Here is a 25,435-nt window from a genome sequence, read left to right as displayed (position 1 = left end):
ATCGCATATGATCTCTAAGAATGAATGATTTTATCCCAGTGCTTTAGAGAACTTGCTGTCAGTGCTGTGATTATATTGAGATCAAAGGGCGGTATTTCGAGGTGGATTTTAATTAACCGCTTACCTAATGCGTGATGAGGTCCCGTTACTAAAGATGCAATCTACTTAGTATTTTACTACCATCACAGTCGAGTATATTTAACAGTACAATTTCACTTTCGAAACTGAAATATGCTGCTCTTAGCTTTATTACCTCCCAAATAACCACATCATGATTTTTAGGACACTAAGAGAAAAACGCGCATCTACAAACATAACTCAGCTGGGTCACTACGATGGATAATCAAGAACACCACATCAAGGGTATCATCTGCAGCTAAGTGTAAATTCAATATGCTGAAATCTTTATGCAATAGTGAATATTCATTTTATTTTCAAATAATGAACCAAAACTAAGTGCCCCCCAAAACCCCTGGTACGGTCGAGGGTGGGGAGAGTCCGCTTTCCTTCACGAAATGCTCTCACATGGCCATGCGTATACAGCCACTGCCAGGGAAGCCCTACTCACTGCCTTACCGAGGCGGGGACGTTAAGAAATTGAGAGGACAAAAAACGAAAGCCTGGCGCTCTAACTGGATCGGTGGGTACTGAGGGTTCACCTAAGGGAGTCGGAAAACCCTGATTCCAAACCAATGGTGCACATGGGCTCCAGGATCCTGACGGAACAAATGGCGTATGAACCAATCGTTGGTCACCGGCTACCATGGGACTGCATCTCCTGATGTGGCTCCACTGCCTTGTGGATCAGATCTTTAGGTCGACGGCTCCGGGTATGGCCTCCTGAGAAACCGCCTGTTTCGACCCGGGCAGTATCACAGCCCACACACAAATCAAGTGACTTGTGTGGCGCATATTTATTCGGTTCCCCTTTGTACCAATATCTATGTGTCCAAATAAATAAATAAATAACACCCAACATAGAACTAAAAATGAGAACCTACAAAACTAAGAAACATAAACACAGCCAATTTAAATAACGATAACAATTATAACAACAATGTCAGTTAAAGTCTTTTAACTATAAAAGAAAGTTTCCATTAAATTGATGAAATGGAATTTCCCATTCCTATTACATATATTTACATACAGGTTAAACTCAATAAAAACCATACTTAAGAAGTATTACTAGTTACAAAGAAAGCTAAAGTAAAAGTCTACAGAGTCAACAGAATTATTCACAATTCACTTTAGACTGGGTACTGGATCATTATTGAAACCTCGTGCAACAAAAAACACACTTCAAAATCGGATTCATATAAAGTTCCACATTAACATTATGTACGATGGTTAGAATAATCAAAGAACAATTTTCAGTTTTGTCATAGGTGGAAGTGAAAATAAACCCATGAACTTGAGATTACCCGCTTCGAAGATAAAGGGGTTTTCCAAAAAGACAACCACTATATTACTGTGTCGTAAAGTTTACTTGGAGACTATAGATAAAGCAGACTAACAGTAAAACTTTACACCTTCATCTTCCATTATTTCAGCTTGACCTCGTTTTTGAAGGACAGTTAATGCATTTGTTAAGACAGATACATCTAAACCATGAAAAGCTTCTTGCTTTGTATCGTCACCGTCAGTCAACTCGTAAAATGTGCAAACTGAATTTCCGTGACCAGTGGATCGGGCCCACTTCGCTATAATATCAGCCCATTCTTCAGGAGTCCGCCATATGATCTTGGCATTGGTATGAGACCTAAAGGTTGGAATAAAAGTCAAGTATATTTTGTCAGTGTAGAAATCATTTACCATTGACCAACAGAGCAAGTTAAATGTTGAAATACTGCCTATACATTAAGTTTACGGGAGCCAAAACATGGCACAAGTCCATGAAGTCACTGACAAGTGGACTGAGTCATGTTGGTAGGTGTAGACTACCTGGTTGGGGACCGCGAGATGATAGCAACCGATGGTTAGAGACCCTGGATGACATGGCTCAAAATCGTTTGCAATGGCGCAGGTGCATCCACTCTCTGTGTTCTCCCAAATTCTAATCTTCTGAATTCTTCATGTCCCTTTTTTTCCTCTTTCCAAATTTATTTCACTGGATTATACTCTTTAAATAACATCTCCAAACCCTAATCTTCCCTATTACTGCTTATACTCTTATTACCTCTACCACTATGGGATTTGAATCGACAACTGCATCTCTGTGCTAATGTGGTGTGGCAACTCGAACTGATGTACGTACGTACGAAGTTCTACGTTGTTACTGACTGACTGACTTACGGGAGCCTAATATGATAACTAATGATACGTTACTGTGAAAATCGGTTAATTATCAAGTATTCTGTATAGAAAAACATAATAAATTTTATTTTGACAAGAAACCAGCGTCTAAATATTTTATCTTGGTCTATTTATAATTAGAGTATGGCGAATCAGATAAAGCCTCATCAATAGAATCGTATCAAAATCAGGGAAAGGTCACTGATAAATAAAAATTTACAGTAGTCCTTACTTTATATATTATATTATTGCAATGTAATCAATCGATAAAGAACAGATCTAACAGACATGGGGATCTAGGCAGGAACTTTTTGATCAGAAACTTGCAATACTGACTAGTGTTTGGGATGGTTGGAAGAAAGTTAGGGGCGGCCAAACCAAAACGTGGCATCAGTGCTTAAAGTCACTAATTTCTAGCCTTAGCCATGTTGGTAGATGTGGACTACTTGCTTGAGGTCCGCGCAACTCTGGCCCAGAATCGATCACAATGGCGTAGGTGTATACACTCTGTCTTCCCTTAAACCATGAGATTAAAGTCGACCTATATCTTTTCTCCTACCAACTAATTCTTTCTTCCTGTACTATATCCTTATGTCCAACCTTTTATGCATAACCACCAATTGCTACAATAATCACATCTTTTCGTCTTCAAAACTACGCTAACCAACACTACTGGTAGTATTTATATATTTCAATGCAACATCGGCGTCCTGCTTATGTGATCCAAGAGATGGCGAGTCCCGATCAGTGCTGCTCCATCCAAATAAACATAGAAAATAGGTACTAAGAATCTTAAAAGTGTATAGGTATTAAGACAAGCCTTTATAATTTTAGTGAGACTTGAATAGGAAAGTTCTTTACAGGTCGCAAGGCCCTATATAAAAGGCCACTTGGATTTTGTGAAGAGTACATAGGTTACTTTAAAAATTACTCTTTCATTACAATACTACAAATTACAGGGAGACTGAATTGTAGTGTAAAGAATTCCGAGAACGATTTTAAACCTTACTTGTCATTTCTTAAAACTGTAATAGGACAAAACCATACGAATTTGAAACCCGACAACGAACAAAATCCCTAAGGATACAGATCCTATCACCCAGCAGTCAACTTGAAAACAAATACCGGAGACGGCGTCCGCATTTTCGGTTACCTCATTCAGAACACCAGACACACACGGAAGTAAGCAAAAAAGGGATAACACATGTACGCTGTTTTCGAGTTTCTGTATGTGCTATAATTAAAATAACTATGTTGGTTTAATCAAAGTTAAGTTGCTACGGAGAAAGAGAAATAATTTCACTAGATGTTTACTAGATATTTATACATCTATAGAAGTAGAAGTTGACCCGGAGATCAACTGGCCTAGGAAAATAACTAAGTAATTACCTGTCAACCCACTCAAGATTACCACGCTTATGCAATTCAGTCAAAATGAGGTCGATCAATTCTGGGCTTGCTGAGCGCTGAATACTTTTGTTATTAAAGAGAGGACAGGAGGGATCACGAATACTTGCAACACTCAGTGAGAATTGCTTTTTACTTTGAAAATAATTAAGGACTAACTGACACCACGCATTTATTTGTTTGCGACGGGTCTCAGCATTTGGTTGAAGAGTGAAGAACGGCGGAAACTTGTATTGCCATGGCCAAATAATATCATTGTCCGACGTCAAGGACATTGAGGCCAAGAATCGAATTCTTCAACGAAATCGTAACCCTAATATTCAAGGTTCAACATCTTTTCGAATGATGGTTAAATAAATCACTTACATCAGCATGCTTCTTGTAACACAAAAGCAGTCCTTGAAAATTTACAAGTCTAATTTTTTGATTCTACCCGGATAACTTCTAGATGCAGTGCATTCGCCATGAGCTTATTCTACAGGTTGATGAATTATAGATTCAGATTTGTGTAGTAAGGACGGAAGGCCTACAGCCTATGTTATTCCTCTTCTAGTATGCTTCTGTGAGTGTCCAGTCTTCTCTTGAAAAAGTCAATTGAAGGTGCGGACACCAATGCTTCGGGCAGCAGGTTCCACGTATTGGTGACACAGTGTGAAAACCTGTATGCCACGGGTATTTTGTTCGTTCTTGGCTTTTCTACTCGCCTGTTATTTCCTCTGAGATGTCCTGATCTAGTGGAAAGAAAAAGAGAGAATAAGTCAGGTCCGAAGTCATTTCTCAGTGTTCTGTACATCAAAATTAGATCTTCCCTTAGTCTGCGATAGGACAGAGTAAAGAGGTTCAGCTTTTCAAGCCGCTATTTGTATGGTAAACCCCGGAGTTCTGGAAATGCACGGGTAGCTGCCCTCTGTACTTCTTCTAGGATATCCGAGTCACCTTTTAAACAGGGGCTTGCAGCCTGAGCACATTTCTCAGGCTTAGTTCTCACTAAGAGTGCGTAACCTGTGGTGAACATGGAAGTATCTAACTTAGAGAATGTCCGTTTTAAAGCCCAGAGGGTTCGAAACCCCTTGGCTGCGATCTCCCGGCAATCGGCCGTCGTCTGAAGATCATGACTCACTGATATCCCTAGATTCTTATGAGACCGGACCACGGGTAATGGAACTTTCCCTATGTTCTACCTATTAACCTTTGAGTCCCCAAAGTGCATGTAGACACACTTTGCCGCGTTTATAGGCACCAGCCACTCTTTAGACCAGTTAGTCATATTAGTTAAGTCTGCCTGAAGAGCACATGCCTCTGTGTCTCCAGTTATTACTCGCCAGATCTTTACATCGTCAGCGTATAATAACATTGGAGACTGTACCATACTTGGAAGATCATTAACATTATTAAAAGTAAAGGACCTAGGACGGAGCCTTGAGGTACCCCACTAAGTACTGGTTTCCAGATGGGGCACTTGGAATTTATTCTTACTCTGTGTCTACAACCTACTAGGAAATCCTCAATCCATTTTAAAAGAGGTTCGGCAATACCAAGGCTTTCCAACGTCAATAGTAGTCTATTAGTTGGCACGTTCTCAAAAGCCTTACTGAAGTCTATGTAGACAACATCCACTGAGTTTCCGCTGTCTAGCGCCTTTATCCAAAACTCCTTTGCTATAACGAGGGTTGCTGTACAAGATAGACCATTTCTAAAACCATGTTGTTCTATGTTAAGCAAGTTATTGGTTTCCGCAAATGCCATTATGGTCCGTTTGACTATTCTTTTCAATATTTTAACTACAACACTGGTGAGGCTTACAGGTCTGTAGTCTGATGGAACTTGTCTTGATCCTGTTTTATGTATGGGAGTGACGATCGCGTCCTTCCAGCCCATAAGTAACACCTTGGTCAAGTGACATATTGAATATCACAGTCAGTGGGGCCGCGATATATTGTGCAATATGTCTCAAGATTTTGGGGTGTAGTTCATCTGGTCCTGTTGACCTTTCCATGTTTAAGGTGCTAAGAGCCTTGAGCACATAGTCTTGATCGAAGTCCACGGTGAGCAGGTGATTTGTTGACTCTCTATTTTGGTCTGGTTCTTTGTCTATGGGAGGTTCCTGAGTGAAAACTGCCCCAAAATAGTCAGCCATAGCCTCTGCTTTTCCCTGATCTTACTCTATCATTTCAGATTCTCTCCCTTCTTTAATTAGGTTGGGAATCCAATGATCCATCCATGTTCTGTTGTTTATGTACGAGAATATTCTCTCGGGCTGCTTGAGTGCAGATTGTGCCGACTGCATTTCATATTTTCTTTGAGCTTCCCGAATTTTTGTTATACACTTGTTTCTTACCGATCTGTAGCGTTCCATCGTACCTGCTGTGCCAAGGCGGATGGCAACATTTCAACATTTCTTCATTTGTCTTAGTAAACGCCGAATATCACGGCCTGTCCAGGGATGGCCGTGCTTCTTCTTCTTTGGGACTGTCCAGGGTATGTATGGTTGAGTGACCCGATTGTATAACTGACTGAAAAGAGTCCATGCCTCTTGTACTGATGCCCTTGAGTTAATTTCCCAGTTTTCAGCCGATGCTGAGGAGTTGATTGCCTCCATATCTGCCTTCCATATATCAGGATGGGCCGGCGCGATTGTTTGGCAGGCGATCTCAGACATGAATTTGAATGAGATGACTGGATGGTCACTCCTCCCTAGTGGTGGGAGAAAAGTCACTTGACCAACATCATCGCCGTGTGTGAAGACTAGATCTATAAGAGAAGAGTTTCTTTAGTCGTACCATTGACTCGAGCTCCGCCATTTTATCTACTAGGCTGCGAGCATTTATGTAGCATACCTTTAAGTCTGTGGAGGACTTCCCCTTACTACCCAGAGTGGTTTGGAGATCGTTTTACTCCGAAGATTTACAATTTGAAAACCCTTAATAACGAGGTTTCTTTCACTGTTTCGGCGACGCTCATTTATTTCCACTTCCGCAGCTCGTCCCTTAATACGATCAGCTAGGCTGAGATCCTCACGGACATATATTCCGGATCCAATCAGTTTACGTGAGTTATCTAGAATCAGGTTCCTTTCTTCAACTGTGGCAAATGTAACCTTCAAGAAGCGGTTTTTCTGAGGACTTTCAGGACCCAAGTTTTGTCCTATTCCATAAAACTCACAAATACTAACTCCTGAGAGAGATGCTGTCCTTAGCCCTTCAGAGTATGTCAAATTTTCTCGCAAATGACTCCTGGAGAGTCGCTCGTACCAACCCAGCCGGCGGGAGTTCCAAGATTAAACTACTCCTAAGGAGTTGGGTGTCTACAGTCTGTTCTGCTGTGTTGTGTCACCAGTTTCTAGGTGTTGCCCCGAAGATTTGTATTGGGACTAGGCTTAATTAGGTGCGTAAGCGGATGTTTAGAAGCACTTATGATGCTTAAGGTCATCAAAACGTCACGTCTGAGACGCCTGTACTCTAATGGGTAAGAATTCTGCGGTTGGAGGCGCTCTTCATAAGACTAGAATTTGAATGTCCAAATCGATTTCATGCCTCGCTGTTGAATACGTTCCGGAGTGTTCTTATCCTTTTGGAGTGGGGGAGGAGGTACTATGTTGCTGTACTCTAACTGGGGACGAATAAAACTGTTGAAGATTATGTGAAAAGTTCTTCCGTCGAACTAACCGAAAATGCGCTTCGATGTTACCGGTGCAAGGTTTGCTCGGGAGGCAATTTTGTCGCAGTTGGCGTAGACATCAAATGATAGGGTACTAGCACCCCTAGATCCTTTTTAGCTTGGGGTACCTCTTGAGGGGAGCTGCCTAAACTGCATTCGTAGTCCGCATCATGTCTCAGATATACTACTTTACACTTTGAAGTCCGTTGTCATCTGTCCAACTTTGAAGTCGAGTCAGATCCTCATGGAGTACTGGTTTACCGTCTTGGTTTCGTACTTCCCTTCAGTTTCACATCGTCAGTGAAAGGTAATAAGTCTGACCCTACCTGTTGTGATAGACCGTTTACATAGATCAAGAGAAGAGGTTCTAGCACTGAACACTGGGGGAACCCACAAGGCTATTTCATAGAGTGAGAGAAAGTGAAGTTAACCCTCGCCTTAAAATGTTGGTTTTTTAAATATAGAGTGTGCTAATTAATTAGAGGTGATATTATAAATAGTCGTTTGAGCTTACTGATAAGACATGTATGGTTGATGCTATCAAAACCGTGCTGTGGGTGTGAACAGAAGTTTATGGATAGTAAGTAGTTCTGTAGACCATCCAAAACCAGAAAATCCGTAACTTTTGAGATTATTGAGAGAAGTGCTACAGGTTGGCAGCTAGAGGACATCACGCAAAGCGGTGTCGCAAACACTGAAACTGCTTTCTTCAGTTTAGCAGAATGAACCACATCTGAACCAGGAGAAGTCTGCTGTTTCCGGTACACCAAGTCAGCGCTCAAGCTCACTTCTGAGAGTCCTGCTGAGTTTCAGGTAAAGTTCTTATCAAAATATCGCTAGCATGAGTCGGTTGAAATGTCTGAGAGTACTGTTCTGACAGAAGGTCAGTGGTATCACTGCCAGTGTTTGTCGGGCCAATGGGAACTGACAATTGGAAAACTCAGGTTTTGGCTTGTGGAGGAGAGGCTGAATGAAGAAATGAGCTTTTCGTACTGGAGACAAATTTAATGGTCAGGTTTATTTGGTACCGAAACTCATTTTCTCTTATTGTGTCTGTGCATTGTTCCCTCAATTGTTTTCTATTGTTACAAATTGGTTTTCATCCCGCCTAGTAGTACATTTCTTAAAGATCTCAGATTTCGTGTAGGCTTTGGCGATCGTTTACGGAGCAGACTGCACATTAAGAAATCCAAATGAGCGTACACGTCAAGTTGAGGGTCAGTTTTCTAACCCACCTGCTGTAGAATGTCCTGCAAAGATGACGCATTCAAACGCTTGAAATTCCGGCACCTGTTATCGCTAGGATTTCTTAGATCAGTTTTGCTGATAAAACTGAAGGCTATGACGGCGTGATCGCTTTCACCTAGAAGCCAGGATTGAGAGGCCGTCAATTGGGGAATTCTTCGATTGTAAATACTCATTCTAAGCGCGACGGTGCCTGACAGTTTCTTCGACGAGTTGCTGAATTGACGTTTCCGAATAATCACAAAATTTCAATTAGGTTGAAAAATCGAGATTCAGCAGAGTTGTCGCCTCCAACGCACGTATGTTCAGCGAAATCGACTTAAGGAAGATTGAATTCTTCTAGAATCAGGATATGAGTGAATCCGAGACAAATCAAGGTGTTAATCAATCTTACTAAGCACCATACAGCTACATCAAGATTCACAAACTCTTGGTTTCGCACTTGATGTACTTCCAAGCAAGATCGCAGGTACGAGGCTACACCGCTCCGTCTATCTCAGCCATTCTGTTGTTTCGAAACAAATACATCTCAGGTATTGCTAGCTGAGTCACAGAAAGTCGAACTTGATAGTCACTCAAGCGCATGCATGAGGCGAACCATGCCACATGCAAAAGAAGTGTCGATGACATAAAATCGACCCGATTAAGCAACCGTTACCTGTGGAAGTTTCACAATATAATTGCCGTATCTGTGTCAGTCGGTTTCATTTGAGCCGATCTGTTACAGTAAAGTCCATTACTTGAAAGCTGTTCACTGGACTTATCCTTGAAAAACCATCTGAGACCATACGGTTATTTAGTAAAACTAGGCTAAAATGTACCGTCGATTTCCCTGAATTTCAGTGAGGTACTTGTCAGATAGCGGGTTAAGAGCAAAAGATTAAACTTCACGAACGGTTAAAATCCTTATATTTAAGGCAGTGTTGAAACTATGGTATAGCGAAACGCATGATCCGGAGTTTTTTTCACGAGGCCACCATACTTGGATTTATTATCTAATAATTATCTCTAAAGGTTAGGGAGGAGTCATCAAATACTGTTGACGAAATTAGACTGTCAGAAACTTAGACGTCTGTTTGGTAATACTGGAGTTCAGCTAATCTATTTGCCAAATGTAAAAGGCTGGTGTAGAAGGTTTATTATCTAGAGTTAAGTGACATATTGCGTACACTGCTACGACGGTGTATCCAGTAAATATTTAAGTGGGAGCTGTTTGTGTACTTGCGAAAAATTTATCCACAGTATATCGCCATACGAAGCATGAATATATATGGTTTTGAGTGCCACTTCACGGGATATGAGATAAGACCAGTCTCTTTGGAAGTAACAGCAAAATGTTATTAGGTATCATAAACATAGCGAATAATCACATGACGCAATCATGAGACTAACCCGTGGTACATTAGCATTTACGTAATGAATATTTGGAGCAGTCAGTTATCTGATACGATATATTAATATATGATCCATTAATCCAAGAGAATTTCGATCAAATGCGGTGTGTTATCCAGTTAATACTTGCGTTCACATGGCGCTAAATATGTGCATAGGTATGTGTCACGAAATAATTCAAGCCAAATGCGTGCCATTGATTGAATGAACAATCAAAATGCGATCTAGGATTGCGGAAAATTATAGTCTAAATCCACTGTAAATTTTTGGCGTCTTTCTTTTCTATGTGATCATGAAAATCAGCGATCCCAAGTAAGACAGGCAGTGGCCAAGTAGTATACAATTTTAGGGGGCAGTTTGTGATATATAATATAGCTTGTAAAGTCAAGGGAATCAGGGAGAAAAAGTTGAAATCAATGTCTAGTTGAGTAATAATAATAGTTTATTTTCAGATGACAGTCTGTTGTATGTGGCGTGCCAGCTTACAGGCAACATTGAATTGTTACAGAAGATGCAGTCTTCGCTGTAGTAAGTATTGCTTACATTAACTGAATATTTCACAGGCTGATGTGCATCTACGTTTCTTCGCGGCTATACTTAATGGTGGTTATTATTTTAACAAACATTACACAGAATCATTTAAATACTGCTGGTGTTTGTTAAATAATTGTGATAACTGATTGTCGATTGAGTTACTTGGTTAGGTCTACAAACTAATCAATATTGCGATTATGCGGTGAATGTTCGCATGTGGGGATGGTTCCCGGTGAACTAAAGGAAGCTCTGAAAAGTGTTAGAAGATCCGAAGACATTTCATCCAGTAATCGCTTGGAAGAACATTCCCGAATCTCGACGTGCAGCTTCCCGATTGGAAAAAATGCTAGAAACCGCCGCATGCAGACTGGATGATTGTGATGATTTTTTTCATACTAACACACCATATATGAACACTGGATGGAATAAGATTCTTTTTCACTCGTCTTCTGTCTTCTAACTTGTGACTTCGAGGGTTCAAGCATACTAGTTCTCAAGTTGTACGCAGTATAGCAAAAATTCCCATCCTAAATATCACATCGCACTAATCGACAATTTTATGCGATGAAGGCATACGAAAACACATATTAGTGAAGATAATTATCTTACTAAGTTGCGTAGCTCAAACACTTGCTCAGTGTAGATCACTAGTTTGTTCGATCTGTATAGGTGATGGATGGACTATTCAGGCTAGACGAAAATGGCGTAAATTGCGGTTAATGCCTGACGAAAATTATCTTTTCTTCGTAACCTGGTGATATGGCCACTTTGAAGACCCTATAGTACAAACAACGTTTAACATAAATTTATTATTAAGAATATTTATAAGAAACAGAGTAAGATTACTGCCACTTGTATCTGTCCAAGTTGTGCAACTAATTAGTGTGTGTTGTTTCTCCTTGCTATTGAAGAGGATCGATGAACCGTTTGTTGTTCAGAGACCCGACTGTTGGATGATTTGGCTAGGTCTCAGTGACATTTCACTGACCTGACAGACTAAATAGGACTGGTCTGAATTACTGTTTCCGCTTAGGCAGCACTAGTCATGTAGTGTAGAGGAATAGAACATAGGTTTACACAGTCAAAATCTGTGAAATTTACCTCTATAGATGCAATCACTAATATTACCAAATAAGAACGAGGTACTTAAAATCAAAAGAAAAAAATTTCACATGTGTGAAAAAATATAGAAGGTTCAAAAAGACTGAAACTCACAGGAAGATCTTCAAAACTTCAGATTATTGGCTCACCAATGAAGACCCATGAACTTCAGAAAAAGAACTGTTTCCTATCGAAATTTTCCCGAAATAGGACATTGCTTCCTTGATTGTTGCTCATTATTCCATGTTAATGATTGCCTATGAATTGACTTGCTCTGCTTATTGTTTGCCTGAGGTATTTGCTTGATCAACGAATCACTATCGGCGATTAGAAGGGCAAATAAATGTTAACATTTTCGAAATTGGTGTTAGTACATATTGTATATATATATATATATATATATATAATCCATTATTACTAGTACTGCTTATCCTGTGAAAAGGAATTGTTCCAAGATTTTAAAAAAACATACTGTACTGGTGATGTATTTAGCATCGCTGTATTAGTGATGTAATTATGGCCCACATTGACAATCTGAGATTTATGAAAATATTTACAGCCAGACTCTCGACTATAAAACATGAAACCAGATAATTCACATATCTTCATTCTTCGTCCATACAGACACATTATTCGTGCTCTTTTATGGATAATCGACTTAAGGTGTATGACAATATAACCCAAACAAATCGAGAAGAAGACTAAAAAGAAAATTACCTGAGTAAACGAGGAAGAGAAAAAGGGAAAACGCATCAGGAAATCCTTTCTATCTCCTACCGTAAACAAATATTGTGTTTTTTCCTCTTTTGTTGCCCTGGGTCAGAAATATAGCTGAATCTACATCGAATTGTCTACTTAGGTGGATATTAGGGCAAAAGACAAACTATTCGCTATCAGCGCAGTAATATTGCCAACACAGGGTGACGAAAAGAGGGAAATGTTCCATTTTTTCCTTACGCCGGGCTAAAAAGGAAACTTTTTGGTGCGTTCCCTTGTATTTTCTCAGTGTTCGTTTTTATTTTCCCTCTTTGGCTTTCTTTGGCTATAGCCTTGATGTACATCAAAAAATTATTTGAATAATTACTTATTTTGGTTACAGAATCTAACGGGTAGAGTATCTAGGCCAATGTCCTAAAACAAGTTTAAGTCATTCTTCAGTAATAAGGATAGTAGGTTGATGAACCTGTGTTAATCCCGACGGACTGCCCTTCAATGAAGGTCCAGCTTCTCTTTGAGAATATTCACTGATGAAGCTGATACCACTTTTTCGGGTAAGGTGTCCTAGTCATTGACTACTCGATGAGAAAAACGGGACCCCACTTTAAGCTTGTTAGATCGCGGTTTGTGAACCTTCTTGCTATGACCTCGAAGATTATTAGTGCTGGAAGGAGAAAACAGATAAGACATATTGACACCCAAAGCATAGTTAAAGATACGAAATGCCAGTATAAGGTCACCTCGCGTCCTACGGTACGATAAGGGGAAAAGTTTAGACGTTTTAAGCGCTCATAGTAAGGAGTTTAGAAAGATCCTTCACTAATTCTGTTCTCACAGGCTGAACACGGTCAAGTGAGTTGGTGTCCTTTATCAGACATGGACTAGTTGCTTGAATACAGTACTCTAAGTGTGGTCTTACATAGGTAGGATATAAAATTCGAAACATTTCCTTGTCAAAGCATTTGAATGCTCGGCGAAGTGACCATAACTCACGATAACCTTTAGCAGCAGCTGCGTTGCAATGTGTAATTGTTTTCAAGTCATGACCTGTTGTTACTCCTAAGTTTTTACGTTCTTGAACGCGTGGAAGAGATGTACCATCAATGTTATAATGATAACTATTACCGTGTCCGATGTGCATGAACACACTCTTGCTAGAATTAACTTCTAAGCCCCAACCTCAAGCGCATCCAACTAATTCATCTATGTCAGCTTGGTGATCCAAACAATCAGTTTCACTTCATATTGTTCTCTGGATTTTCGCATCATCCGCAAACAATAATTTCGACGACTTAGGCAACAGCGGTAATTCATTAACGTGGAGAAGGAAAAATAGAAAGCCTAAGATGGTGCCCTGGGGTACACTAGAATCGAAAAAGTTTGAGATAGGTAGAAAATATATCAACAGGAGTGTTATAAAGCATTAACTATCGGAAGGATCCAAATTTATTTGATTTTGTATTTCAGAAAGTGGGATTTTAGACGTAATGCTTTTGTCTTTACGTCTGAGAGATATAGGTCAGATTCGGATGAGGAAGTTCAATAGCAGTTCACATGAGCAAGCAAGTGATAGCTACTCTTTGTTGGAATTAAAGACAACCAACAACTTCTATGACCGCTTCTCTTCAAGAACCGAAGTACATATTATGACTGATGCTTTTAATTAATCATAGTATGGCATCGTCGAGACTTGGTCAGCGATATCTTCCACTTTCGCTGGGACGATGATAAAAAACACAAAGTCCAAGTGTGTGTAATTTTAAGGCTTTATGCAAACAATGCTCACTAAAAGCTGCTTCAGTTTGTGCAAACTATTTAAGTAGTCTTTAGCTCATGGAATTTTCAATAGTTGCAGTGGCTAACAGGATCCACCGGCTTTCATACTGAATTGACGATAACAATATGCTATAGTGAGAAAATCACTTGTATTATGTTCAACCAGAAATCGGATCATTTCAGCTTAACAGTATAGATGCTGTAAATTTGGGCTAGAAAATGGTACGATCTCAACATATTTTGCTCCAGATATCTATTCTAAACCAACATTGACCGTTATTAGCTATTAAACGCAGTTAATTTGAATTGAAAATCTAAAAATTGTAGGGGCTTTCACATTGTTTATGCTATCATTATTCTTGTGATCAAGTTTTCAATCTTATGATATACATGCATTAATACATGGTTCCCATTAAATTTAAGAATATCGGATGTTTAAGCACCTTCTATGTTATGGTGTTATTATGTGGATTGGTTTATATACTTAGTTGGAAGTCTAGTATGTTGTCTTACCCTTCTTTTTACAGTTGATATTTTTATATACGATCACTCAAACGTCTTCCACGTTCTATCGTTCACTTTTTACACTGATCTACTGATCAGTGGATACTGTATCACGTTTTTTTGCTACAGCTGCTGTTGGTATTTTCATTTTGAAATTTGTGTCATGCAACAATGCGAGTGCCAAAAATAACTTATTTACAAAAGCAATTTTTTTGTCATAGTTAGCTACGAGAACTCCGTCATGACTGAAATAACTCCCATTTTCATTATTCTCAGATTAAGCTTCGTTATAAAGAAAAAATATTCATTAGTTTAACTTTACACATCATGGAGACAGAATATTACTCTATCTTATGCTATGATGGCGTCGAACGAACATTCAAGTGTCAGTCCACTCAGACACGTGAAGAGGATATGTATATACCTTTTGAAGTTGACTCAGATAGTAGATGAGCAGCATTGCAATAAAATTTGTGAATAATTTGTTTAGTAGTTGCTGTTACAAGTGAAGGAACTGAAGATATAGATATTCTGGGTGACGAATACACAGAAAATCGAGAAGAGAACGAAATTATGGATTTTGATAATATGAGTATGTTCATTCATATTAGATGAATTCTTTCTTCCAGGAAAATCTGTATCATTTCGCAAAACTCCGGTCGAACTCATTGCTCCGGCTAAATATGTGGACGATGAATATGGAGTGGAAAGTGCACCAGAGTCGTCTTCTGATAAGGAAGAAGTAAGTCTATTAGACATATCAGCAAGAAAACCGATAAATAATCAAGGGAGTTGTTGGATTTATTTCGTCCAGCAGATATTCTATCAGAACTGTAAACACGGTACTGACCACTTTATCTGTTTCAGTATTGCGTATCGTATAGAAATGAATAGAAAATTATGAGTCTCAGCCACACTAATATGGTATGATATTGTCCTTCAACTGGAAGGTCACACGCAACAAGGACAGTCTACAGACACATAAGACGAGGTTGATGTGGTGGGCGTTTAAGCAGCAATTTGATTCGTTAGCAATGGTCATAACCAATAAGAGTATCTAAGAATTGACGTTCATTTCTTAGCTTAACAGTTGAAAGCAGTTGCCAAAAGATTTTAACCTTTATTTCATACTTGTTTGTATATATTAGCAAGGTGAATCTACATTCGGTAAACTGTTGAAAATGTCTGATTCGCTCAACAAATCCAGTTTAAAATTATTTGACCTTCCTATCTTTGAAAGCAAATTCTTTTATGACAATGGTAGGTTTTTTATTGATACATATAGAGATAAACTAGGGGGTCTTAGTAGTGAATTGAAAATTAAAAATTCTGGCCAACACACACTATGTCACCGATGAATTAACATGAAAAAAATAAAAACTATTTTCTCAATCCAGATATTTATTGCGTATAAGTAATTTTCTAACAATGATGTACCTACCTAAATTTAGATTTTAGTAAGAGATATCATGGGTAAAATGTACACCGGTTTTCACTGATGAAGATTCTCACCATGTGTTTATAAAGTAGTCTATAATAGCTTATAATGTTCCAGAATCAGTAAAGAGTACGCTAGCAATTAAGCTAATTCATGGTATATACCAGTGGAGATATATAGTTAATAAACATAACTCATGTACCATTTCGAACTTCTTAGAGACCGATAGGTCCTGGGTTCGAATCTCGCGGGGGGCGGGATCGTGGATGCGCACTGCTGAGGAGTCCCATACTAGGACGGAACGGCCGTCCAGTGCTTCCAGGTTTCCAAAAGTGGTCTAACAATTGATTCATGATCTCAATCAAATAACTTAACAATCTCCACAACCCCCATACTGATCCTTAGATTTTATTGACTATCTGATTTCTAGTCTTTCCTTGACGTCATAATGATAAATAAATCTCTATATCTGGTTTAATCCCTTGTCAGTAGCCCTGTGTGAAGACATCTATAACTAAGCTAAAAATTTCCTGATACACAGAATTATCATGTAGATTAAAAATGTTAACTAATTAACATCTTATCTATGTCTGTCTATTGTTCTTCATAGAAAATATTGCCCAATTAGTACTCTTATAGTAAACAAGAACACGCATGGGGACGATTGAATGTATTTTAATACAAAATTACAGAACATCTTGGTGAAATCTGAGAATCATACAGTAAATACTTCATTTGCAAAATGTTAATCAATTGCTTCAAACTTGACTGTTCCTTCGACAAATGTCAGTCAATCGTCTCAGCCTTCATTGTTCTTTCAATTCCACATTAACCATACTTTGTTCTCGTTCCCTTTGATCTTCTACTGCCAGGCATTTCACTTTCGATTCATGATACATACTAATTATATCTGTCAAGATGAGTAGCACACATCACACTCTTAAAGGACGATGGCAAAATAGAATTAATTTTCTTTTTATGACATGTACGATTGAGTTAAAGGCATTTGTTCTGTATTTTTTATAATTTACAGCTTACCGTTAATCCCAGAATAAAGTTTAAATTATTGTTAACCATTTCATTTTGGCCGTAATGTTTACAAAGTTTTATTTAGCATACATACATACAAATTCTTACAACCATTTAAGGACTGTTTTTTTAAGCAATTTGAAGTGAATACGTAACCGAAATATATACGTTTGATCAATTAGTATACAACAAAGTGTAGTTCAGTAGTTACAAATTTGAATCAGATGTACATAGTTAGTGATGTTCTTTGAATTCAGTTTTAATTTGTATAGTTTTTCTATTTCCTGTGTATGTTTATTTTTATTCCAAGCTATTATTTATATTGTCTTAATGGCAAAATCAGTTACAAACATCAGAACTGTCAACAAATTAAACGATCATGTGATTATTGTTTTGCACAAAATATCTAATCAAAGTAGTAGAACCATTGGTTATAAATAATCAAGGTTAAATGGACATGAAAGTTATCGAAACAATCTAATATTACTCTTTTGTTAATTGTTTCAAAACTAAACACATGATTGTTCTAACGAGATCCACTCGGCAAAGGTGTAGTATAGGCATTAGATTAAATGATTCTTGAAATAGTCATGTGATTTTAAAACCACTTTTCAGACAATGGATAGTTTGTATGTATCAATAGTATTTCAGAACGAAGGAGAAACATCTTGGAGTTGAATAGTTTTATTGGTTTTACTAGACTGATAACCAATTAACTAATCTTAATATTGTAGAAATATAAGTAAATAATCTAATTATTCTGATTGTCATTATGTATCACACTAAAGTTTTCTTTCTGGTAAGCAAAAATAGTTTTATGTAAAATGTATCATCACTTACAAAATCTTGATAAAGAAATCTTTTAATAAGTTATGGTCATGAATTTATAAGAGAACCATCATTGTCATCAAGTTGATATGGAAAATTTGTGCGTAAAAATGATTATTTATTCGTTAGTTTATTAAAAATAAGGTGAATAAAAATAGAAACTGACCCATTCATATATAATGTAAAATCTGTACATGTTATACGTTTATTCTGTTATAACAAATAGAGTTTTTCTTAATAATGGCGAGACTATAATTTATGGACGAACCAATCAGATTTACGATAATGGGTCTTAGATTTTGGCGCGAATTTCATTCACCCATTTGGCTAAATAAAATCCTGGCATTATAGCTGATATCAGTTCGTGATGAAAACCCTAAATCTAATTCCTAACCCTAACTATCAACTATAAATCATAATCCTTATTCTTCAAACTGATTTATAACCCTTATTTAGCCCTAGTAAGTAGGTAGACACACTCAAAGTCACTTTAACGTCACTCAAAGGTCTCACCAAACATTCATTTACACAATCTCGGAGTGTTTTTCACCATTTCCTTGTCTTTATACCATGCTACACCATATTTTTTTCTTTTTACAGATTTGTTATGCTTTAATTAATTTTTTTCTTTCAAAATTCTCTTTTACACTTAGTATCCTACTAAAGAAGAATATACAAATCGTGAATGGATAAATAAACCAATATCTAATTGGATTAATTATGCTTATGTTAATATTCCTAATAGTTTGGATAAAGTTGATAATTTCAAAAGTGTAAAAAATGAACAAAATGTAAACAATAATTTTAATTTTCCTTATATATTACAAGTAAGTTAATGAACTAGTAATGTTATTTTATCTCAAAATTTCATTAGTCAGACATCAAAAAAGTTTAATGACATTTTAGATTCTAGTAATTTAATAGTTGAATTCGTGAGTCAATTAAAGGTAGACCACCATGGAAAACATGGAAGCACTAGACGGCCGTTTCGTCCTAAGCAGCGCGCATCCACGATCCCGCCCGCGAAATTCGAACCCAGGACCTATCGGTCTCACGCGTGAACGCTTAACCTCTAGACCATCCAACGGTGTTCATGTCTAACTCCAAAAAATCCACGATTTTCACTTTAAAGACGGAAGTCCAGTGACCAGTGATAGTCACTTTATAATATGCTTTCGTATATATTCAATATTCTCCCGAATGATTTGGTCAATAGAGCAAATATCAATTCCTTCTGGAGTAGATTTCAAGGCAAGGTTATTTGATAGGCCAGACTTAATTAGACAGACATGAAGTTTATTCTTTGCTTTCGGCCTCGCCTGTTGAATCCTTTAAGTTGTGCTGACCTAGTCAGATGAGTAAGAGAATGTGCTAGACCTAAAGTCATTTGTTATTATAACCAAAATGGGAAAATCATGAGTTACTTTATGACTTAGATTCACTTCTTGATTTAATCATTCGTACTAACTGATAGGTACATAATATTCGATTGAATATTTTATTTATTACAGTGATGGCTTTAATCTGTAATGAAACATTTAGTCACTGAGACAGTTGCTCCTTCCTTGAGTAGATAATCCTTTAGGTGTTTAAGTATTTATTATGTAACCAAATCTTTAGTTAGGCCATTACAATTAAACCACGATTTTATCCAATATACTATACGTTACAACATTATCTTGTAATATGTATGTTGGAATGTAGAGCACTGATCCTACTGATTAATTTGTACTTAACATTCAATCAATGAATTACAGGTTCGGATCCGACTTGAACAAGTTTGATTTGGACAGTCAAGCCAAGACTTGACATCAGTCCATGGAATCATTGATTGTTGGGATGGGCTGTGTAGATGGATACAGACTACCTAAATGGGTTGCGCGCGACTACTGTAACCGACAGTTGGGGACATTTGACGGTGGCTCATAATCGACCGTAAAGACACAAATGCATTCAATCTCTGTGTTGAAATGTTTATACTTTTGTTCCACGGATTGATTCTCTTTCTCGGATCATATTGTCTATGTCAAATCTAGTCCACTTCTACGGATACTGTTACTACTGTAGTGAACGAGAACACAAGCGGGGACAATCGAATGTATTTTAATACAAAATTACAGAACATCTTAGTAAAATTTGAAAACCGTACAGTAAATACTTCAGTTGCAAAATGTCAACCAGTCGTCTCAAACTTTATTGTTCCTCCATTTCCACACCAATCATTCTCTGTTCTCGTTCTTTTTTCTTTGATCTCCTTAACCTTTTACTGCCAGGCGTTGCACTTTCGATTGATGATACATACTACTTATATCCATCGACATAACTAGCACACACCACATTTCTACTGTTCTGGAATTTGTCTTGATAATTTCAACTCATTTTGCTGATGTGGTGTGACGACTTGAATACGTGTGACAGATTCTACATTGCTTATAACTGACAGACTGCACAGCCAAATAGCGGGTTTTTTTTAGTGTTCATACAAAATAGTGCACCTCAAGACTGAGTGCATAATGTACTTAATCACTGAATTAAATTTATTTTATAGATTTAAATTATAGATATGGACAACCAATATTGTTTGTATTGAAAAAATAAGTGTTTTTTCTCCATTTTCATTCATTATTCATACCAATTCGCATCAGTTTCTATCAGCCTAACACCCGGCACAAGTGTGCATCGGTCCAAGTTGCCATAACTCAAGTCAAACTAACAAAATGAATACTATAGATCTGGAAGAATTATATCGAGACCCATTAAGATCTAAACACAACAAAAACAAATATGATCGATTACTGAAAATTCAGAAATGACAATTGACTCAAGAGGTAGATAGCAAATGAGTACAAATGCCCTACTCCCACCAATTTCATGTTATATAATCCAATGGCTAAGTTATGCAGATAATGACGTCAAAAACCCGTGCCATTGAACATGTAGAGATCACATTCAAGTTGTCAAGATATTCTTAGTAGGATAGAACACGTCTGTAAATAACCTTTCCTTAATAAAATTCAAGTGAAATAATATTAAGACAAAATTATTTTTCCACAGAATTTCCTTCATAATTATGCAGGTACTCAGTCTGGACAAAAGTCCCAACTAGCATAACACATACGTCTAGAGTTCCCTCCCAACCACCTAGCATCTCAATCGTTCACAATATTCTAACAATCTATACCTTTTTTTGCAAAATCCTTACTGTCATAGGTAGTCTTTTTTTCTTTTTAAAATGAGGCACTAAGTTTTTCAAAAAGAATACTCAAAGATACTGTCGTTGTTATTAACCAAACAGAACCTCAGTAATTGACATTTGAATGGATATTTTTCTAGAAACATGGTGCAAACATTTCACTACGGATAGTGTTCACTTATATTTTTGAGGTTTATTTCAAGTGTTTATTCAAATATTGTATTAACTGAGCGTACACTCAAGTAAGTCCATCTTATCCGGGTTTTTTTATGGAACTTTGACAGCACTACAAACACTAATGACATGGTGAGAGTAACATGAACTAATTAAAGAAGACTTTTTTTTAATTCTCTAGACAACCCCTATATCCTGTTGCACAAGACACGTCAAAACTTCGCAACCCAATAAGGTTGAAAACATAAACATGAAAAACAGACATATGTCTATCACATATTCATCCAATCAGAACATTGGTTTCAAGGCGAAGCAAGTATTCTAAGAGTCATGGTAACCAATCAACATTGAAGAAATTACTTCATTTGATCTAAGATCAATCATGTTTTTCGGTTCGACATCTTTTCATTTGCGTTATTCAAGTTTGCTAATTTTGCAATTATGTAATCTTGACTTTTTTTCTCGCATTGATTGTCACTTGTTTAAAGGTTGTAAAAGACATATGTTGTAGAAATAATCAAGAACAGTTGAAATTATCTTCATTGGCTCAAACATACGCTAAACGAATTGCGATAGCAGATGGTAGTAAAAACTGTAAATTTTGTGGCCGAATTCTGTCGTCTACATTGACAAAACCATTTCATTTATCAAATGAAGGATATTGTTGCGATCGATATCATCGTCTTTTTCGTTTGGCAGTTAGTTATTCTGAAATGTTATACAAACGTTATCGTCAGCAACGACGTGATCATAATAGACAGAAATCAAATAATCTGACAGAAGATGCATCAGAGAATCAAGTCAATGAATCTGGCACAAAAATTTCAGGATCAGAAACAGAGTTATTAAGTAAGTTGATCACTAAAGTATATTTGTAAAGTATTCACTAAATCATTAACAATGTACAAAATTAGAAACATATTGATCTTACATAGATATTACGTTGCGGAAAATATATCTAGCCATTTCATATTAAATTAAGGGAGGATTGTTACACATTATTTACAGTCGACTAAGACTATATTTTAGATATCAATCATCCTATTTATTCAAGATGATCATTAATACGCGTATAATTTTTTGAAAATATAGATGATTTGAAAATTAAACTCAGCTAAAGTCTTCAACAGATAACTAGGCATATTTTCACGTTGTACTAGTTGCTTACTTATTTCTTTATCCTTCCAAAAATGACGAATATAAAGATGAACATAGCAAACCGAAATACCTTATATTATTATGATTACAAAAGTCATCATCTTGTACGTTCATTACACAACCACAACTCATCACAATTAAGAAATTATAATTTGCGCATGGCCGAGTCATAAAGCATGAGAAGCTGAACAACTAGTGAATAACTGATTAGCAATAATATTGGAATGGAGAAACACATATCAACGACTAATCAATTAAATGAAAGTTTATAATTAGGATAATAGGAAAATACCATCAATCAAGTATTTAATAATTGCGCTGTAAAAATAAACGTAGTAATTCACCGTATAATAGAATTCAAGATTTCATCTTTTCTTTATCTCCTCTTCTACACAAGAGCTACATTAATTAAACGTTGTCTATATATATATACATGCCCTGCTCGTCCCCGCTTCCAACTAAACATTTCTAATCATGTACTCATCTTTTTCAAGAGTTTTTTCATCCCAACCAAACGGTACATTTTTTATTTGATTCTTAATTGCATAACATCTCAACTTATAACATATTTCCTAACTAATTAAGCCATTTCTCACTGGATCGTTTCACAAGATTGTGGATAAATCCTTTTTGAGATAATATGGCGGTTGGAGGTAGTCAACAGGAAACCTTGTACTCGGGTTTCGTGCTATTTGGCACTCGTCAGCCAGGTGTACGTGTAATCTTGAGGGGACTGTTGCTCCCTGATGGATTCGATCACGTGTCACCCAGCTTTCCAGTCAGGTACACATTGCTGACGAGTACCAAATAGCACAAAACTCGAGTCCAAAGTTTCCTGTCGACTACCTACAACCACCATTTTATACTAACATAGTGCACGCAATGTCGAATCACCTAGACTAGTGGCCACATAGCAACTTGGTCGACAGGATTCGATCTACACTAAGAAGGAATTGACACACATGATATTGATCATCACTCAGTGATCAGTCAATTGTGAATAAATCTTTTTTAAATAATTCCATCTATTTGCTTCCAATCTTTGTTGGACAAAAATTTCATAAGAATATCATTTAAATATTTGTCCGTCACAGAAAATATTATCCAGTACAACAATAATAACACGATATACTTGTGAATTAACTCTTACCAAATAATAATAAAATTAATCCTCCTTATAGGTTTTAAACTAAGAACTTTATTTAAATCATAATGAATAACTATGTAGGTTGTTTATGTATTCAAATGATCACTTTTTTTTCTGCATAACTTTATACAGTTAACTGACTCTTTACCGATTTATCATTTGTAATATAAGCATTGACGGTCCCTATAATGGTCATCTTATATACTTCAATCAGTAACGATACATATCACGTTATAAATTTAGTTGATATATAATTTGGTCAACATGCAACAACAACAAAAATAATAATCATATAATATTGATTACTTGTTAGTAACTGACTAATCTAGATCAATTTGATGTGACTTAGGTTTTATATAAATCTCATTTATATTAATTAATTAAATGAATATGATGAACTATATTAAAACCACTTGATAGTTTATGTTTTAACTAATTACTGAATTTGAAATAATTTAATTATTATTATTATTTTCATAATACTTATCGAGTTCTGGTTAAATTTATACCATATTGAAAGGTTAATATCAATATGATAAGGCTTACTTATAAAGGTGAGTGAATAAAGGACGAGAAGATTACTTCTTGATTAAAGTGCATATGTCAAAATAGATTATTGTCTATCTAATGTACATGATTAGTTTTAATGTCGAAAACATTGTTTGATACTTACGATGAAAGTTGGAAATTGAAATATGCTTTAGAATTAAACTTTAGAGTTTATGATTTAAGTTTAGGGTTAGAGTTAAGATTAAGATCCAAATTTAGGGTTATTAAAATTGGGATGAAGAGTTTGGGAATTTTGTTAAGATTACAATTTAAAATATAAGGTTTAGGAATAATGACTAGAGTATACATAAACTACCCAAAAAGCCTTATCCCAAGTTTAAATCATAACCTTAAATGATGATTGTAATTATAAATCCTAAACCTTCATCTTGACTCTAATTCTAAATCATTCATTCACATTAATTGTTTTCAGACTGACTGAGTTGGGCCTCATATCTGATTAGCTCGCCCATATAAGTTAGTTTTACTGATTAAGACTTGTAAATTAATTAGTTTCATGGCTTTAAAAGAATCATATTAACTAACGTGCTGATACCTTTTATCTCCTAAATAATACACATAATTTTAATTTGAACATATTTGCATTGTGTTGTTTCTCTTACTCATTTTATTATCCTATTTCATTTGTCTGATGGCAATTTTAGTTGGCATATGTCCGTCCTGTGCGGACATTACTGTTAACCACAGTCCATCTATTCACTTAATTATTTTATTTACCTTATTCATCAGTTTTGTAACTAAGGTAATGTAATGCTATGTAGGATATTGCATAAAGGTTAACTATTTTATCGGTAATATGCAATTACTGATGGAATTGTAGCTATTACTTGTATTTTTTTAAAAATCACTCTTCTTTTTATATACACTGACAAACCTGTGAGTGAAACTTTAAAGGAAACAATACAAAATCAAGACCAAAAATATATAGACATGAAGAATCAGCAAGAAACTTCAGAGTAAGTTTAGTAACTTATATAGTAAAATGTTAATATACATATATGATATATTTTCATTTAGTTATTTACATAAACTGTTCAGTTTGAAGGTAGATTTATATCACAAACTGATTTCGACTAGATAACCATTGAAAACATGAGAGCATTGAACAAATGTTTCGTTTTAATAATGGACTTCTCAACAGTGCGCACTTACGACTCCATCAGGAATTGAGGATCGGACCTTCAAGCCTATTAGGGAGCGATTAAACTTTTGACTAACTAAGTCCCCATCTAATAGCCCATATATCTAATTCCAGTCAATTAGGAATATTGCC

At 36.4% G+C, this 25,435-nt stretch overlaps 2 protein-coding genes across 3 annotated transcripts in view; one reads left to right on the top strand and one right to left on the bottom strand.

Moving 5' to 3' along the window:
* Positions 1–1,097: 1,097 nt before the first annotated feature.
* VPS25 (Vacuolar protein-sorting-associated protein 25) lies at positions 1,098–3,974 on the bottom strand (the record flags this gene model as incomplete). The annotated part of the gene is made up of 2 exons (XM_012937915.2): positions 1,098–1,759; positions 3,682–3,974. 2 exons carry the CDS (start codon positions 3,972–3,974, stop codon positions 1,510–1,512), a joined length of 543 nt encoding a protein of 180 aa, XP_012793369.1. The 3' UTR covers positions 1,098–1,509.
* A 9,361-nt stretch (positions 3,975–13,335) lies between these two features.
* MS3_00004934 (uncharacterized protein) overlaps positions 13,336–25,435 on the top strand; it is a gene marked incomplete at its 3' end in the record, with an annotated part of 34,610 nt that continues 22,510 nt past the window's right edge. Inside the window, exons 1-6 of one of the 2 annotated variants that reach the window (XM_035733849.2) lie at positions 13,336–15,070; positions 15,116–15,217; positions 15,255–15,367; positions 18,574–18,747; positions 21,776–22,136; positions 24,234–24,330. In XM_035733849.2, coding sequence (XP_035586141.1) covers positions 14,953–15,070; positions 15,116–15,217; positions 15,255–15,367; positions 18,574–18,747; positions 21,776–22,136; positions 24,234–24,330 — 965 coding nt within the window. In that variant the 5' untranslated portion in view covers positions 13,336–14,952. Of the gene's footprint in view, positions 15,218–15,254; positions 15,368–18,573; positions 18,748–21,775; positions 25,119–25,435 lie in introns of both variants that reach the window. The other variant, XM_051212924.1, reaches the window with a different exon arrangement.

The sequence above is a fragment of the Schistosoma haematobium genome, chromosome 1, assembly GCF_000699445.3.
Source record: "Schistosoma haematobium chromosome 1, whole genome shotgun sequence".
NCBI classification, from domain to species: domain Eukaryota; kingdom Metazoa; phylum Platyhelminthes; class Trematoda; order Strigeidida; family Schistosomatidae; genus Schistosoma; species Schistosoma haematobium.
The sequence above is the reverse complement of the archived record's forward strand: the minus strand, read 5'-3'. Positions and strand labels throughout refer to the sequence as shown.